This window comes from Gavia stellata, unplaced genomic scaffold (assembly GCF_030936135.1).
Source record: "Gavia stellata isolate bGavSte3 unplaced genomic scaffold, bGavSte3.hap2 HAP2_SCAFFOLD_66, whole genome shotgun sequence".
NCBI lineage: Eukaryota > Metazoa > Chordata > Aves > Gaviiformes > Gaviidae > Gavia > Gavia stellata.
Window position 1 is genome coordinate 263,799 of NW_026777184.1, and position 15,314 is coordinate 279,112.

The 15,314-nt window shown below is 53.5% G+C and overlaps 2 protein-coding genes across 2 annotated transcripts; both read right to left on the reverse strand.

The window, feature by feature from the left end:
• Positions 1-1,076: 1,076 nt before the first annotated feature.
• On the reverse strand, positions 1,077-3,399 carry LOC132321808 (E3 ubiquitin-protein ligase arih1-like). The gene is made up of 2 exons (XM_059835237.1): positions 3,360-3,399; positions 1,077-2,904 (listed from the first exon to the last, which is right to left on the reverse strand). The coding sequence occupies exons 1-2, from the start codon at positions 3,397-3,399 to the stop codon at positions 1,244-1,246; spliced, it is 1,701 nt and encodes a 566-aa protein (XP_059691220.1). The 3' UTR covers positions 1,077-1,243.
• An 11,299-nt stretch (positions 3,400-14,698) lies between these two features.
• Positions 14,699-15,038, reverse strand: LOC132321809 (reactive oxygen species modulator 1-like). Its single transcript, XM_059835238.1, has one exon. The coding sequence runs from the start codon at positions 15,011-15,013 to the stop codon at positions 14,774-14,776; it is 240 nt and encodes a 79-aa protein (XP_059691221.1). The 5' UTR covers positions 15,014-15,038; the 3' UTR covers positions 14,699-14,773.
• Positions 15,039-15,314: the final 276 nt, after the last annotated feature.

Below are 15,314 nucleotides of genomic sequence, written 5' to 3' on the forward strand. Positions count from 1 at the left end.
TCTTCCTCCTCCTGTTCTGTATCTTGTTCCTCTATCTTCTGTGCCTCCTCTGGCTCATCCTTCTTCTCTTCCTGGTTTTCCTCCTGCTCCTAGTCCTGTGCCACCTGTTCCTCTTCTGACTGTTCCTTGCATTCCTCCTCCACCTCTTCTTCCTCCTCCTCTTGCTCCTCCTCATGTTCTTCCTCTTCCTTCTTCTCTTTCTCTCCTTCTCCTTGTTCTCATTCTTTTTCTATGTTCCTCGTCCTCTTCCTCCCCTTCCTCCGCCTCCTGCCATCCACCAGTTGATCCTGTTTGTCTTCCTTCTTTTTCTCCTCCTCCTGTTTGTCCTCCTGTTAAGTCTCTGAGACGGGGTCATCACAGCCTGGCTGGTTGGGTGCCTGGGACTCAGTGACAGAGAAAGGGATTCCCCATTTAGAAATGGGTTGCCATATGGCCTTTTCTTGTGTCAACGGGGGAGAAACGACAGGCTGGCAGTGAGGCTTTTAAAGGGTTTGTGGGTTGGAGAGAGCAGGAAAATGAGCTCATTCCACTGGGCATCCAGTGGGTACCTGCCCATTATTAAACTGTTGTTATTAAGTGCTGTTAGTTTTGGGTCTATAGAGCAGGTGGAAGAGCCAGGTGACTCTGTGAGGTTCACACCATTCCCCTACAATTTTATGTGTTGTCTCAAGGCAGAAAACCTCTGCCCCGCAGGAGGGGAAGGTGCCATTTGTCATTTCACAGAATCACAGAATCACTAAGGTTGGAAAAGACCTGTAAGATCGTCAAGTCCAACCATTACAAAAAAAAAACCAACAACAACAACAAAAAAAAAAACCACCAAAAAAACCACCAAAAACCCGCACACCACACCACACAAAAGACCACCCACACCACACAAAACCATGCCCATCCAGCCACGTCCCACAATGCCACATCCACACGCTCCTCCAGGGAGGGTGAATACCTCCAGGGAGGGTGACTCCACTACCTCCCTGGGCAGTCTATTCCACTGTGTTACCACTCTCTCAGTAAAGAAATTTTTCCTAATATCCAGTCTGTATCTCCCCTGTTTTTTTTTTTTTAAATACCTTTTTTGTCTTTATTACAATATAATTTACTTAAATTTTCTGTTAACAAAACAGAATCCCAGTACTACAGACCAGCGGTGTAACAGGCGTAGCGCCTTGTGTGTGTTTTATTTGAATCGCACGAGCACTCTAGATGGCAAAGGTTTCAGAGTTCATTTTATGCGGGGCCAGTCTCAGTCCTCAATGTACTCCCACAGGTCCCTCTCGTAGCCTTCGTGCACGTGCTGCAACAAAACCCTTCGTCGACTCTCGCAGTATCTGTACTTATCCTGTACTTTCTGCTTTATGTCTTGCAGTGAATCTTGGGATATATCTCGCTCAAGGTACCCAGAAAGCACCTCTGTAGCATTCTCTAAGTCTGCTTGGTTGTTCTCAAAGATAATGGACTGATTATTCTTTTTGAGGTAGAAGGCAAAGACGTAAGTGTACATGAGTGTGGCACGACACTGGCAGAGGACGTCGACTGCTTTCTTCAGGAACTGCACCTCGATCCACGACATGTTGTGCTGCTGCATCTCCTCCATTTTCTGCTTCACCTGAGCATAGAGCTTGTGCTCAAAGCGCAGGCTCTGCATGTGGTTCATATAGCAGTTGCAGTAGAACAGGTACCTCTGCAGGGCTGCTCTGGATCGCTCCTGTGCATCCCTTGCTGCCTTTGCATCATCCTCATTGTAGCGATTACAGTTGTACCAGGCAGATCCGTGGGGCTCCCAGGGGCCCAGACACACCCAGCAGAACTCTGCTTTGCAGTTCTGGTTCCGACAGACCATGTGGTTACAGCCCCCATCCTTCTTGATGGTGACGTGGCATTTCGGGCATTCCTTTGTGTTTGCTGCAATCCAATTAGAAGTTTCACTGTCATCATCACACTTCTTAATCCATTTCTTTAACCACTTGCATTTAACAGGATCATGCCAGTTTTCACCGCAGTTAAAGCAAAAGTGACATCCACATTTGCAGCGAACAGGTTTAGCATCAGGATATTGGACTTTAACAACGTGGTGGCAATCTGGGGCAGGACACCATTTTAACAGGCGATTACACTCTACAAAACTATTGGTTATTAAATGCTGGTACTTTAATTTAACCTTAGAATCTGTGATCAGACGCATAACTGTATTGTCATCAACTAAGATATCACAGCCATGAGCAGGGCGTGAAATGGTCTGTCCCATGCCTTCCTCCATTATTTTGGTAGTTAAATATTCACTCCAGCACTGCATACAGAACTTGTGTCCACACTCTAGGCCAGTAAAGTACGAGTTTGGGTAGTTCAGATAGCAGATCTGACAAGGCATATCCTGGGCTGATGACCTTGTGTTCATCTGGCACGTTCGAGACTTTTTACTTGGATTAATTACATGACACTCTGCAAAGAGCTTCTCCAAGTTGCCATCAAAGTACCTCTCCATCAGCTTCTCTTTATCCCAGTTGAAATGGCTAAGCGGTATTCGAGTAATAGTCGCTGGCTTCTGGATGACCTCGTTGACCTCGCGGATGCACTCCACCATGTGCTGCAGGATCTGCTCGGCCGTCAGCACCTCGTAGCGATAATCCTCCTCCTGCTCGGGGCCGCCGCCGCCGCCAGGGCCCGGCCTCCACAAATTAGCCCTTGGAGGAGACGAGGGGAAAAGCGCTGCTTGATTTGATAGGCGGTGCTCTGTGTGCTGCTGCGCTTCCCTGTTCTGTGACGGGGTCATCACAAGCTGGTTGGCCAGGTGCCTGGGACCTTCAAGGCCGGTAAGGAGGGAAGAAGTCAGCCTGGCGCCCAGGAACCTTGAGGCCGATAGGGAGGGGGAGAAGTCGTCTGCCTGGTGCACAGGACCTTCAGGGCCTGATGAGGAGGGGAAAGGGGACCGATACGTGACCAGCTCAGTCAAAGAGCACGGCCATTTGCCTCATGAAATGGCCTTCCTTGTGCTAACCATATTACCAGGGGTTAGGAGCAGGGCGTACCAGTCAGAAGCGCAATTGTTAATTGCCTTTCTTAAGTGCTGGGACGGCAGCAATGCAGGGCCCAAGTAGCAGGTTAGGCTCGAGGCCGCTGGTGACCTGGGTCGGATGGCGAGGGACAGCGGGGGGACAGGCTGGGGGCAGCAGGAGGGCGGAAGAGTTTTCCTGGGTGAATGTGTTCAGCATCTGCTGTCCTTACCCCATCGCTGGGCAGGGCGAGGCAGGACTGTTGTCCTTCCACCATGCACTTTGCCAGCAGCCCTGCTGCAGCCAGCAGACAAGGTCATCGAAGAGGGAGAACGCATAAGGCAGATCAGGCAGCCCGGAGGCTACTACACATCTTCAGGCGCTGACACTCCACCTCCTGCGAGCACATCGAGATTGAGAGCAGCACCTGGAAACCAGGCCAAAGAGGTGGAAAGGAGGAGTCTCGAAAGAGGGCTGAAGAGCAGCCCCCTCCTGCTGCCCTGTTGCGGATCACTCCTCCATGCTCCGTCCCCACGGCATGGGAGGCGTTACCGAGGTGCTGGAGTGAAACGTTAAGGATGCTGCAAAGGAGCAGGCAGTGACAGCCATGAGGCAGATCCTCTCCTCGGCTGTACGGTCACCCCTGTGTCTAGCAAAGTCATTGGGTTGTAGCGGTGCCAGTGAACAGTTTGCGGTGCCTGACAGGAGCATCACAGACTAGTTGGGTCTCCTTCTGTGCTCTGAACTTGCAGAGAGCTACAGAGGTGACAAAACTTCTTGGCCAAGAAGATCCTCCTCAGGTGACCCAACGTGTGTTTGAAATCCACCCAGAGAGTGTTTATTCTGGAAGAAGAAAGACTGTCGCAAAGCGTCAAGCTTTGGATCGCTGCAGCAGCTTTTGGAGTGAACAAAGACCGCCAAGTCAGAGCACTTCTTTTTTTTGTTTATCTCGGTTCAAGCACTGTTAGATACCACCGGGATGGGCAATGGATCAAGTCTGCAGACAGCTTTGCAAGTGTGTGTTTCCAACGTCAATAATGTCTAACGAAGGCAGACATGGTCTGCACAGGTCTGCCAGAGCTCCCTAGAGCCTGGAAGCCCTGGCAGCTGATTCTGGTCAGGCTCCTTGTTGCCTTTAGTAAGAAGAGCAGTGAAATATATGATTTTTTTTAATCTTCCCTTTTTTTTCTTTTCTTTTTCCCCAGGCAGCCTCAGAGGAATAATATTAAAAAGTCAAATAAGAAAAAAAACTCTGGCCACATCATCATACAGACAAGATGCCTTCCATAAAAGGAGCCTCTTGGGGCACAGGCATCCTTCAGCCACATTCAGCCCATCAAGCCCGCCTGCCGTGGCATTTTGTGAAGGGCAATGAACACCATGCTGCCCAAGCTGTAGCTGGAGTGTGTGAGTGAGGTGCGGGCTGCAGAGGCGTGCCCTGCTCGACATCCAGCTGCCAGGATCCTCTGCTTCCCTGGCCGGCATTGGGCACCGCCAGCTCCCGAGGCCTGACCCCGTAATGAGCTCAGCAGTGAAGTAACTGCACCTATGAATCACAGAATCACAGAATCACGAAGGTTGGAAAAGACCTGTAAGATCATCAAGTCCAACCATCAACCAACAAACGCCACCATGCCCATTAAACCATGTCCCACAATGCCTCATCCACACGTTCCTTGAACACCTCCAGGGAGGGTGACTCCACCACCTCCCTGGGCAGTTTATTCCAGTGTCTCACCACTCTCTCAGTAAAGAAATTCTTCCTAATATCCAGTCTAAACCTCCCCTGGCGCAACTTGAGGCCATTTCCTCTAGTCCTGTCACTAGTCACTTGGGAGAGGAGGCCAACACCCACCTCTCTGCAACCTCCTTTCAGGTAGTTGTAGAGAGTGGTAAGGTCTCCCCTCAGCCTCCTCTTCTGCAGACTGAACACCCCCAGCTCCCTCAGCCGCTCCTCATCAGACTTGTGCTCCAGACCCCTCACCAGCTTCGTTGCCCTTCTCTGGACACGCTCCAGCACCTCAATGTCCTTCTTGTAGTGAGGGGATGTCAGATGCCAGCTGGAGGAGCGGTGCTAGAGGAGGCCTGGATGCCAAGCTGACTTTGTCCTGGAAGGCCAGGTTGTGGTGTGACAGTTAAATACAGCACTCGGCTGGTGGCTGGTCCCAGGGAAATGGTGCTGGAGCCCCAGCGGTCCTGCTGTGGCAGGGCCAAAAATGGCCGCTCTGAGCAGGGCAGTGGCAGGGGCAAAACGAGATGCCCAGAGCAGGACAGGGACAAAACTAATTGCCCCAAGTGAAGCAGGAGCCAAGCTAGCGACCCCGACTTGGGTAGGGGCGTAAAGAGTTACCTGGGCGGAGCAGGAGTAAATCCAGGCACCCCGTGTGGGGAAGGGGCAAAATGAGCCAAAACGAGAAGAAACCACAGCCATCCCGAGAGGGACAAGATGAAAAAAAGCCACCCGAGCAAGGCTGTGGCCAAACTGGATGTCCCAAGTGGAGGATAAAAAGAAAAAAGCCTCCTGGAGTGGAGCAGCAGCCAAACTAAGTGCCCTGAGCTGAGCAGGAGTACGACTAACTTCCCCGAGTAGGACTGGGGAGAACTAGATGGCCCAGGCAAGGCAAGAGCCAAACCGGCCAGTTCAAGTGGGGCAGGAATAAGAACCAGCTGCCTCGTCAGGGCAGGAGTAATACTCACTGCCCTGCGAGCAGGCCAAGGAATTAAACCTGATGCTAAAAAGCCGCCCACGAAGGCTTCTTGGAGCTCCAGGGTGGGAGAGCAGCTGGGTGGGGGCCTGTCAGACAGCCAAGGTGCACCCAGCGCAGGTGCTGAAGGCGTTTCTTCGGTAGCGCTGGTTCAGAGTCAGCCCGTGGCTGCATCTTGCAGGGGGCCCATAAAAGTCATTGGAAATGAACCTGTAAGAGACCAGGTGCTTTGCTACGCCAGTCTCCCGGACACATTCCTGTACCTGGGAAGAGTGGGAAAGAAACCCTCAGCAACCCAAAGGTGCCAGCCAAAGCCGTGAACAGGCATGCTTACAGCCCTGGGCAGGTTTTTATTCACCCGGCTGGTGCAGCTCCATGAAGAGGCTGGAGCTCTGCTGGCGGATGAACAGTCCTTCACCAGCAGCACATGGGGAAGCCCAGAGGCTGCCAGCTGCGGGAGGTCCACGGGCTGTGGCAGCCGTGTGGCCCCATGGCCTCTAGGGGACACGCCCCCATGTGTCCCCGTGTCACAAAGGGGCAGTGATGCGGCACCCACCCAGTGCTTGTGAGCTCACCTGGCCAGGGCTTGGGATCCTGAAAAGACGGCCAGTGAAAGCTAGTTGGGCTGAGCTGGCCTTCGGGATAACTCGGCTCCTTCTTTTGCTACTTGCGTGCCTACTTGGTTCCAACCATTTGTCGTTTACTGCCCACTTCTCCTCAACTTCCATCCTCCTTCAAAGGTAATTACGATTTGACTTTCAGGAGAGACCATAGAGTAGGTAGATACGGGATAAAATTATAGGCTGGTCTATACCTTCCGAGCTCTAGGCTGAGCTATCACACCTCTAAAGGCTGTCCAGATATGGGCTATGGGTAGAGTTCCTATTTGCTAATTCTTATTTCTTTACCATATCCCAGGATAGGTGAGTGGGAGATGGCAGTGTAGCCTGAGGCGTTGGGCTGAGCCTAGAATTACAAGAAGCCCACCCTGGCTGATGGGGTAGGAAGTGAGACAGAAAAGGAGCATGGCAAAGGTAGCTGTTAAAGTAGCGTCCGGAAGCCCGTTGCTCCCGCATACAAGGTGGGCAAGCGTGGGCTGGAGAGTCAGAGGCCTCTGCTGCTAACGCTGGCCCCAGGTCAGCAGCAGGTCCTCTTCAGAGAAGGTGACACGCAATGCAGTATTCCAAAAGGGTCTTGGGAACTGCTGTCAGTTGGAATCCTGTGACAAGGACAGTGGGGCCATCAGCCTGCAGCTCTGCAGCAGCTACAGGGCCCACTGAAACACTTGTGATGGCGGATGCTGTTCTGTGCCTTTCATTGGGGGTTTTTTTTAAATCATTGTGTTGGGCTACAATTATTTCTTTGCAATCAGGTGACAGGACTGGCACTGATCTTCTCTTTCTGGAGCGTGTCCTGACACGCTTTGTCATCCAGAGCTCTCCTCTCCATTCCTGAGAGGACCGATGGCCGCAACGGGGAACGACTCCTGTGAGTAACGGCTTCAGCAGCAGGCTTGGACTTTGTGCATCCCCAAAGGCAACGGAGGTGGCTGGCGCTCCATCCCTGGATGTTGATGTGCTGACAACCTAGTGTGAATTCTGGCGCGTCTCCTGAGAGCAGCCAGACTTACCCAGGTGTTTTCGATTAGACACGGGAAAACACGTTTTATCACTCCTCTGCCACTCTGTACAAGACTTGGAAAGATGACATTGCTCGTAGAAAGGTCTGGCATCAGGAGGGTTACCGTCTGTGCTAGGGACTCGCTTCTTTTCATCAAGTTACAACCAGGAAAAGGGAAGACTTGACCCGATAATCCAATTCAAGTCTCCAGAGGGAAAGGAAGGTAGCCTGAGGCACAGCGTGGGTTTGTTGGACTTTTGGCAACGCAAGCAGGGGGACAGACTGTTTTCCAAAACTCTTTCTTGACCAGTAAATTTCAATGGCAGTGTTAGGCTTCCCCCAGTGTTTCTGTGTTGGAGGTTAGAGCTGGTTTTCCTGGGTGCCCCGTAGAGAACTCGACTTCTAAATATGTTTTCGTGCAACAATATGGTCTCATCTCTTCTCAAATGTCACTTCCCTGCAGTCATTGCCGAGGGAATGGCTCCACCACAAAGGATCCTCTTTCCCCCGGAGAAGATTTGCATGGACTGGCAGCAACGACAGGGAGCTGGAGCGGGACTCCTCAACCTGGGCAATACGTGCTTCCTCAACTCTGTCCTGCAGTGCCTGACGTACACAGCCCCTCTGGCCAACTACCTGCTCTCTCGTGAGCACAGCCGGTCGTGTGAGTACTTTTAGGAACATCTCGTGTCAATCTGATGGTCACTCCCCAAGGATTCCTGGAATCTGGAATTTGATTTAGGAGAAAAGCAGCCCTTCTTTGTCAACGCCCTGAGTTGGTGTCCTTTGAACCACTCAAGCCTGGAAGCCTCTTGTCATATCTCGGTGTGTTCCACTTCAGAAAGGCACCTCTTTACAGCCTCGGGTCTCGGTCCCTATTCCTGCAAGTTAAGCTCTCTTTGCTTATTGCACAGAAGACTTTTGTCAGTTTAGCATCCCTCGGAAGAAAGTTTTCTAGGCACTAAAGCATCCTGGGCTTGTTGGGACATTGCACCTTGGGAGAAGAAGGGTGGAGACTGTTCTTAGAACTTCAAGATCTCCATTAGGTTTCCCATCGCTATGGATATTTGGCTAACCTGAGGAACTTGCTTCCCTCCCTCCCTCTTCAGGTCGTCAGGCAGGCTTCTGCATGATGTGCGTAATGGAAGCGCACGTTAACAAGGTCCTGTGTTCCTCAGTCAGTGCCATCCAGCCTAGCGCTGTCGTCAGTGTCCTCACACGTAAGTCATGTCAGGTGCTTTTACAGGTTTTCTTCCCTCCTTGTAGGAGACAGCCACTAACAACTTCTCTCTTAGTAATAGGAGACCATTTCCAGCTTGGCATGCAGGAAGACGCCCACGAGTTCTTACGCTATACTGTCGATGCCATGCAGAGAGCTTGCCTGAGTGGCAGCAGCGAGTAAGCACAAGCAAATTACCTCCTCGATGCTCCCGAGCCCTTTGGACTCCGTGATGTACTCCCATCAAGGAAAACGTACGCCCAGGGCTTTCAGAACAAGCAAAACTCTCAGAGGACATAACTCTCTGCCTTACCATTTATTTCCAGCTTGGACATCTCTTCTCAAGCAACTACCGTCGTCCATCAAATATTTGGGGGCTTTCTGAGATCCAGAGGTACTTTTCCACAGCTATTGCTCTCCCTGGAATTGTCTGTGCCCTTCTGCCTGCCTGTGATAAACAGCTGATGGTGTGACTGGCGTAGGAAGGACGGAAAACGGCACAGCCAGTCAACTTCCCCTATCGCTGAGCATTTTGATTTGCCTTGCAGTCACGTGCTTGAGCTGCAAAGCGGTTTCCGATTCCTACGAGGCCTTCCTGGATATTCCTTTGGCTATAAAAGTAAGAGGGTTTGTAATTGTGCTTCAAGACATCCCGAAGCCCCTGAAGCTTTCCAAAACCAACGCATTTGGCTTAGAAATGTATAGTGCAAACACAAGAGAGCTTGGTGGTGGGTGGGAGGTGGAACGGCCTGTGGAAGCCAGGCCTTCTTGTCAACTCAAGAGGCGTTTGGGCGAGGGCATTTCCCGCAGCTCAGTGCTCTCCTTTCTCCCTCCCCCAGGCAGCCTCATCTGTCACGGAAGCTCTGGAGGACTTTGTGAAACCTGAGCAGCTGGATGGCGAAAGCTGCTTTAGATGTAGCAAGTAAGACGATTCCTAACAACACATTAATGCTAGACCCTGCGTGCAGGTGCTGCATGTCATGGAGCATAAGTCGTCTTTTCACGTAGGTTTAATGCACCATCATGAGACGCAGCGTTTTTTCGTATGGCCTTAAAATAGCCTAAGGATGTGTGACGCATGAGCGCTTGTCTGGCCTTCTTGGGGCAGGCTAGGGTGCATTTCAGCACTTGGCTCTGTGCTTGGTTTCAAGGTGTGACAAGATGGTTGCCGCCTCCAAGAGGTTTACAGTCCATTGTGCGCCCAGGGTTCTCACGGTGTGTCTGAAAAGGTTTGAAGATTTCATGGGCGGGAAGATCAGCAAGGTGCGTACGCAGTTGGAGTGCAGCTTTCTCTTCCTGGAGCAGGAGATTTGCCAAAGCAGTGCGCTCTTTCCCAAGCTGTTCATGTTGGGTTTTTCCGGTTCCCTTCCGGGGAGACGAGTGTTCCCGTGGGAAGACAAGCACGTACTCCGCTCCGACAGAGCTGCTTTGGCCGAGAACCGTTTCCTGGCACCCAAACCATGACGTGTTGCTTTAGGGAAAACATGGTGTTCATGAGCCAAAAAGATGTATTTACACACCTCTAGCCTTCAGTCTTGGAAGGCTATTCCATGTAGTATTTCAGGATCATTTCTGAGCTCTCTTGGTCTCTCCGTAGATTGTGGAGTATCCCGAGTACTTGGATCTTGGGCCATACACATCTCAGACAGCTGGAGAACCGCTCCTCTATGCCTTATATGCTGTCCTGGTGCATAGCAGTGGCAGCTGTAATGCAGGACACTATTTCTGCTACATAAAGGTAAAGAGCAACTTCCTTCCTAGCTGGGGAAATATGTGTGCTGGGGAAGACAAACTTTCACGGCAGTGTTACTGGCAGCCAAGGTTTTGGGGAAGAAGGTCTACTTAGGGGGTGGACTGGGTTTGTTTTGGCATCCTCTTGGTTCTGTAGTTTTCTGCCTGTGTTTTTGTGGAGAAGCTATGCTGTTCATCTCCAGATATCGATGCCTTTCTTTGCAGGCCAGCAATGGACTGTGGTATGAGATGAACGATATGTCTGTGGATGGTTGTGGCATCGACACGGTTCTCAGGCAGCAAGCCTATTTACTGTTTTATGTCAGGTAATAACAAGCAGCAAACTGTGTTCAGCATACGTTTCCTTTTCCTGGCTTTGCTGTTTTTCTTCTCATCCTCCCGAGTGTTTCTCTTTCTGGCATCGGAGACAGTTACTACTTGCATCATTCAGTGCTGTCAAATCTGAACTACCCCACGTCAGTCCTTCTCTTCCCTTGCTGGGCTTTAGGCTCCTGCCCTGCTATAAACTGCTACTTGTCTGTCGTCTGCAGCTGGCTAATGTAGAGAAGAGGACTTAAAGGGGGCCTACAGGAAAGGCGGGGAGGGACTCTTCATCAGGGACTGTAGTGATGGGATGAGGGGTAATTGTTTTAAACTGAAAGAGGGAAGATTTCAATTAGCTGTTGGGAAGGAATTCTTTACTGTGAGGGTGGTGAGACGCTGGAAGAGGTTGCCCAGAGAAGCTGTGGCTGCGCCCTCCCTGGAAGTGTTCAAGGCCAGGTTGGACGGGGCTTTCAGCGACCCGGTCTAGTGGAAGGTGTCCCTGGACGTGGCAGGAGAGTTGGAACTAGATGGCCTTTAAGGTCCCTTCCAACCCAAACCATTCTATGATTCTATGAAACGGAGGCCGTAGGGGGTATGAAGACAAGGACTTGCTCTGACAGGGGCAGACCTGGTGGGAAGACCCCAATCGAATTTCCCACTTGTAGTCTTGGTTGTGCCTTCTCTCTGTCATAGAAACCACTCCAAGAAAATGACTGAACCCCAGAGAAGGCTGCAAGAACAGCCCTAAACAGAGATGACTCTTTTTTTCTCCAGGCGCTCTGATTTGAAAATTGGAGAAGGGGCTTCTTCCTCGCCGGCACCATCACGTGCCCGTTCCTCCCTCAGTTGGTGGTGGGCTGGCAGCAAGCAGCTGGCTTCTGTGGGAGCACAGGGTCTGCCTCATCAGACTAAGGTAACTCTGGGGAGGTGGGACAGGGCACCAGGTGGACAATGGCTTTCTTTCTGGGATCTTGGCATTGCTCTCTCTTCCCTCCCACACTGCAGCTTTCTTCACAGCCACAACGCTGCTCCCTCTCAAAGCATCCCACCTAGATCCATCCCGTTTGTCTGTCTTTGGCCCTTCTGCGTTTGCAGCCCTCCAGGAGAGCCTCTGGGAGGCCCTTAGCTGTCCCCTCCCACAGCTTCTGGGGTTTCCCCACTCTTCTGGTCCTTTTGGGAGGAAAGGGCAGGACCTTTTCACAGCTCTCTTTGCAGGACATGCCAGTGGGCATGGAGGACTCTCCAGCGAACAGCAGCTCCTCCGCAACAGCCGGTGCCAGCCAGCTGATGTGGGCAGGTGCCCGGGAAGCATCTGCAGGCTGGCCGTGGTCCTTCTGGCCAGGCAGGCTCAGCATCGCCTCCTACGTGGGCTTCTGCTTGCATCGCTTCTCCTGCGCCTGTATAAGGCTGGTGTCCAGAAGGAAAGCTGCGTGCCCAGTCTGCTGTCAACCGTTTGACCGTGCGCTGCGCACCGTGCGAGAAGACCGCAACAAAGAGGAGCACGGGTTCAGCCCCTCTTCCCGCTGCCAGAGGCATGGTGCCAGGGAGAGGGCCCGCAGCAGATCCCCGCAGTGGGGAAAAGATCTCCGCAGCTGGTTCGTGGACACCACGGACTATGACCACTCAACCGGGAGGAGGAGGAAGACAACTAGTCCTCCAAGTCATGACCATGATCCCAGGGATGATGCAGCTCCAGGGCCCTCCAGCGGCAGCTCCCAGCTGGCTCCCGCAGCCAGTGCTGCTCGGGAGCAAACCCTGCCAATGCAGAGAGAGCATAGCAGATCCCTGCGGCGGGGCTATGATCTCCGCAGCCGTTTTTTGGAGATCGTGGACTATCGCCGCACAGCAAGGAGGAGGAGGAGGGGGAGAGCAAGTTCTCCATGTTGTGACCAAGCCCCAAGGGATGATGCAGCTCCAGGGCTCTCCAATGCCAGCTCTCAGCTGGCTCCTGCACCCAGGGCTGCTCGGGAGCAAGCTCAGCTGAGGCACAGAGAGCGAAGCAGATCCCCACGGCGGGGCTGTGATCGCCAAAGCCGGTTTGTGGACACCAGACTATGACCCCTCAGCAGGGAAGAGGAGGAGGAGGGTTTCAGCACCCCAGAGATGCACATCGGACAAAGACTCGGGGTGCTGCTGTGGTGCTGGGGGTGGATTGCGACCCTGGATGAGGGAGGAGCACTGCATCTGACTTGTGCAATGCTGGAGAGGAAGAGGAGGAAGAACCCAGGAAGCACTAAAACTGCCCCCAGCAGGGACCAAGCTGCAGAAAGGGCAGCAGCAGCCCACCCTGTGCCTCCTCCCAGTGTTGCCTCTGGCCAGGGAGAGCTCAGAGAGACCTTCCAGAGACTCGGGCAGCTCTGCCGGCTGGCCTGCCTGCCCACAGGTCCCTCGAGGAAGAGCTTTAATCTGTGTTCAGCTTTTGGGATCGCCTTGCAAAAATAACACTCCCTTGGAACCAACAGGCAGAAAAGCCAAAGCCAGAATTAAAAACACCTGTTGGCCTTGCATTTGTAATTTGTGAGGCGTTTCCTTCTCTAGAGGTTTTGGGGCAATTGGTGGAAATACCCAGTCCTAGGAATTTATGTCATGGGATTTTGAAAGCAGTGTGCTTGCATATGCCCATCTTGCAATCTCTTCTTTTTAAATACGGACTTCAAGTCACTCGATTGGAACTGGGCTGGATGAGCTGACAGCGAGCGGGGCTGAAACAGGCTGAACGGCCAGGCCCTGAGGTGCTGCTCAGTGGCACCAAGTCTAGTTGGAGGCCAGGAACAAGTGGTGTTGCCCAGGGGTCAGGACCAGTTCCGATCCCGTTTAACATCTTCCATAACGAATGGTCTGGGTGACGGGCAGAGTGCACCCTCAGCAATTGCCAGATGACAGCAGACCGGGAGTGGCGCTTAGGCCGGGGGGTTGTGCTGCCATCCCGAGGGACCTGGGCAGGCTGGAGAGATGGGCTGACAGGGACCTCATGCAGTTCAACAAGGGGAAGTGCAAAGGGTGCTGTGCGGCAGACGAGCACAGGCACAGGCTGCCCAGGGAGCTTGTGGAGTCTCTGTCCTTGGAGATGTTCCACAGCCCTCTGGACATGGTGTCATGGTTTAAGCCCAGCTGGCAACTAAGCACCACACAGCCGCTCACTCACTCCCCCCAGGTGGGGAGGGGGAGAGAATCAGAAGAGTAGAAGTGAGAAAGCTCGTGGGCCGGGCCCTCAAGTTCCAGAGTCCCATATCTGTTATGTAGGGGCAGCTGAGAAGGTGAGGGAGGCCGGGAGGGGATTCGCCTGCGGCCCCGAGCAGGGACCTTTTTCCATTCCCCTTCGCCTCCTAGGTCCCCTCCTTCTGCCTGGTGGCAAGAGGGTAAGGGGGCCTCTGCTTCTCGTGGAGCCTCCCTCTGCTGCCTTTGCCTCAGGGACGGTAGGGCGTAGCTCCACCAGTCTATCTCCCTCTCGCACTCCCTGATACTCCTCAGCCTCTCCACCTCCTCCTTCAGCTCTGCCACCAGGCTGAGCAGATCGTTCACCTGGTCGCACCGCACGCAGGCGTTGTCTCTCTGGTCCTCCGGCGCCAGCAACAGGCTCAGGCACTCCTGGCAGCCGGAGACCTGGACAGCCGCGTGCTTGGGCGGGAGCTCCGTCCGGGTCGCCACATTCCTTCTGGCAATGGCTTTCGGCCGAGTGGAGACCATGGCGGGGCCTCTTCTGGGGGGGCAGTGACCACTCGTCCGGAGAGCCTTCAGAGCCAGGAGGGCAGGACTGCGCCCTGCCCGCGCGAACTGACGCGCCACGCCCTTCTGACGCGCCACGTCCTGTTTGCCCGCCCTGTTCGCCACGCTCCGGGTCGCTCGCGCTCCCTGGGGGCTGCTCTTGTACCCGAGGGCGTTGGAACGCCGCCCCTCTAGTCCCCGCCCACGCTGAGTCAGAGCTGCCGCTCGTCAGGAGCTCGGGCTGCCGGCTCGGGGGGGCGGTGTGGGGGCGGGCTGGGGCACCCTCTCTCTCCCTGAGCTTTCGCCTTCGCCGTTAGCCGCCCTAGGAAGGGTCCCCCGTCGCGATCCTCTGCTCCGGAGCCCTTCCCCTCGGTGGCTTCGCCTTTTTTTTTTTTTTCCCAGGTATCTAAAGATTTTATTATGGTACAGAGGAGGAATGGCTGGACCGGGGCACTCCGGGTTAAAACCCAAGCTCCAGGTTAGCAGCGGATTCCCATACCAATAGCCATGAATGTCCCAAACGTCCCCCCACTTTGCATCATCGTTTTGCCAACTCCACCCATCAGCTCTCGTCCTCTCATGCCAATCCTGAGGCAGGAAAATGTGGCAAACAGCGCTCCTGCTGCCATACCCACTGCAAAGCCCATCATGAAACCCATCTTTACTCTGTCAAAGCAGCTGGGCTGTGATTGCCCGTACGGGCCCACGGTCACAGGCATCTCGCTCCCCCCGGCCGCGCCGCGCCCTCCGCCGCTGCCCGCTCCGGCCTCCGCTTCCGTCACCAAAGGAGACGTCACCGAAGCGGAGGGAAGGTACATTGAAATGAAAAGTCGGTCCGATGACACAGCCCCTGTGAGGACAAAGACAGGCAGAGGAGGCATTGGTTTGGTTAAAGAGAAATGCAAAGTGTTCGGCTTTCGTTACTGCTCGGAGGGATAAAAGCTGGTCTCAGAACCACAGCGGGCTTCAAATCAACCTGTCGCCTTTCTGCTCAGCACGGCATCCATGTGGACAGGAGAC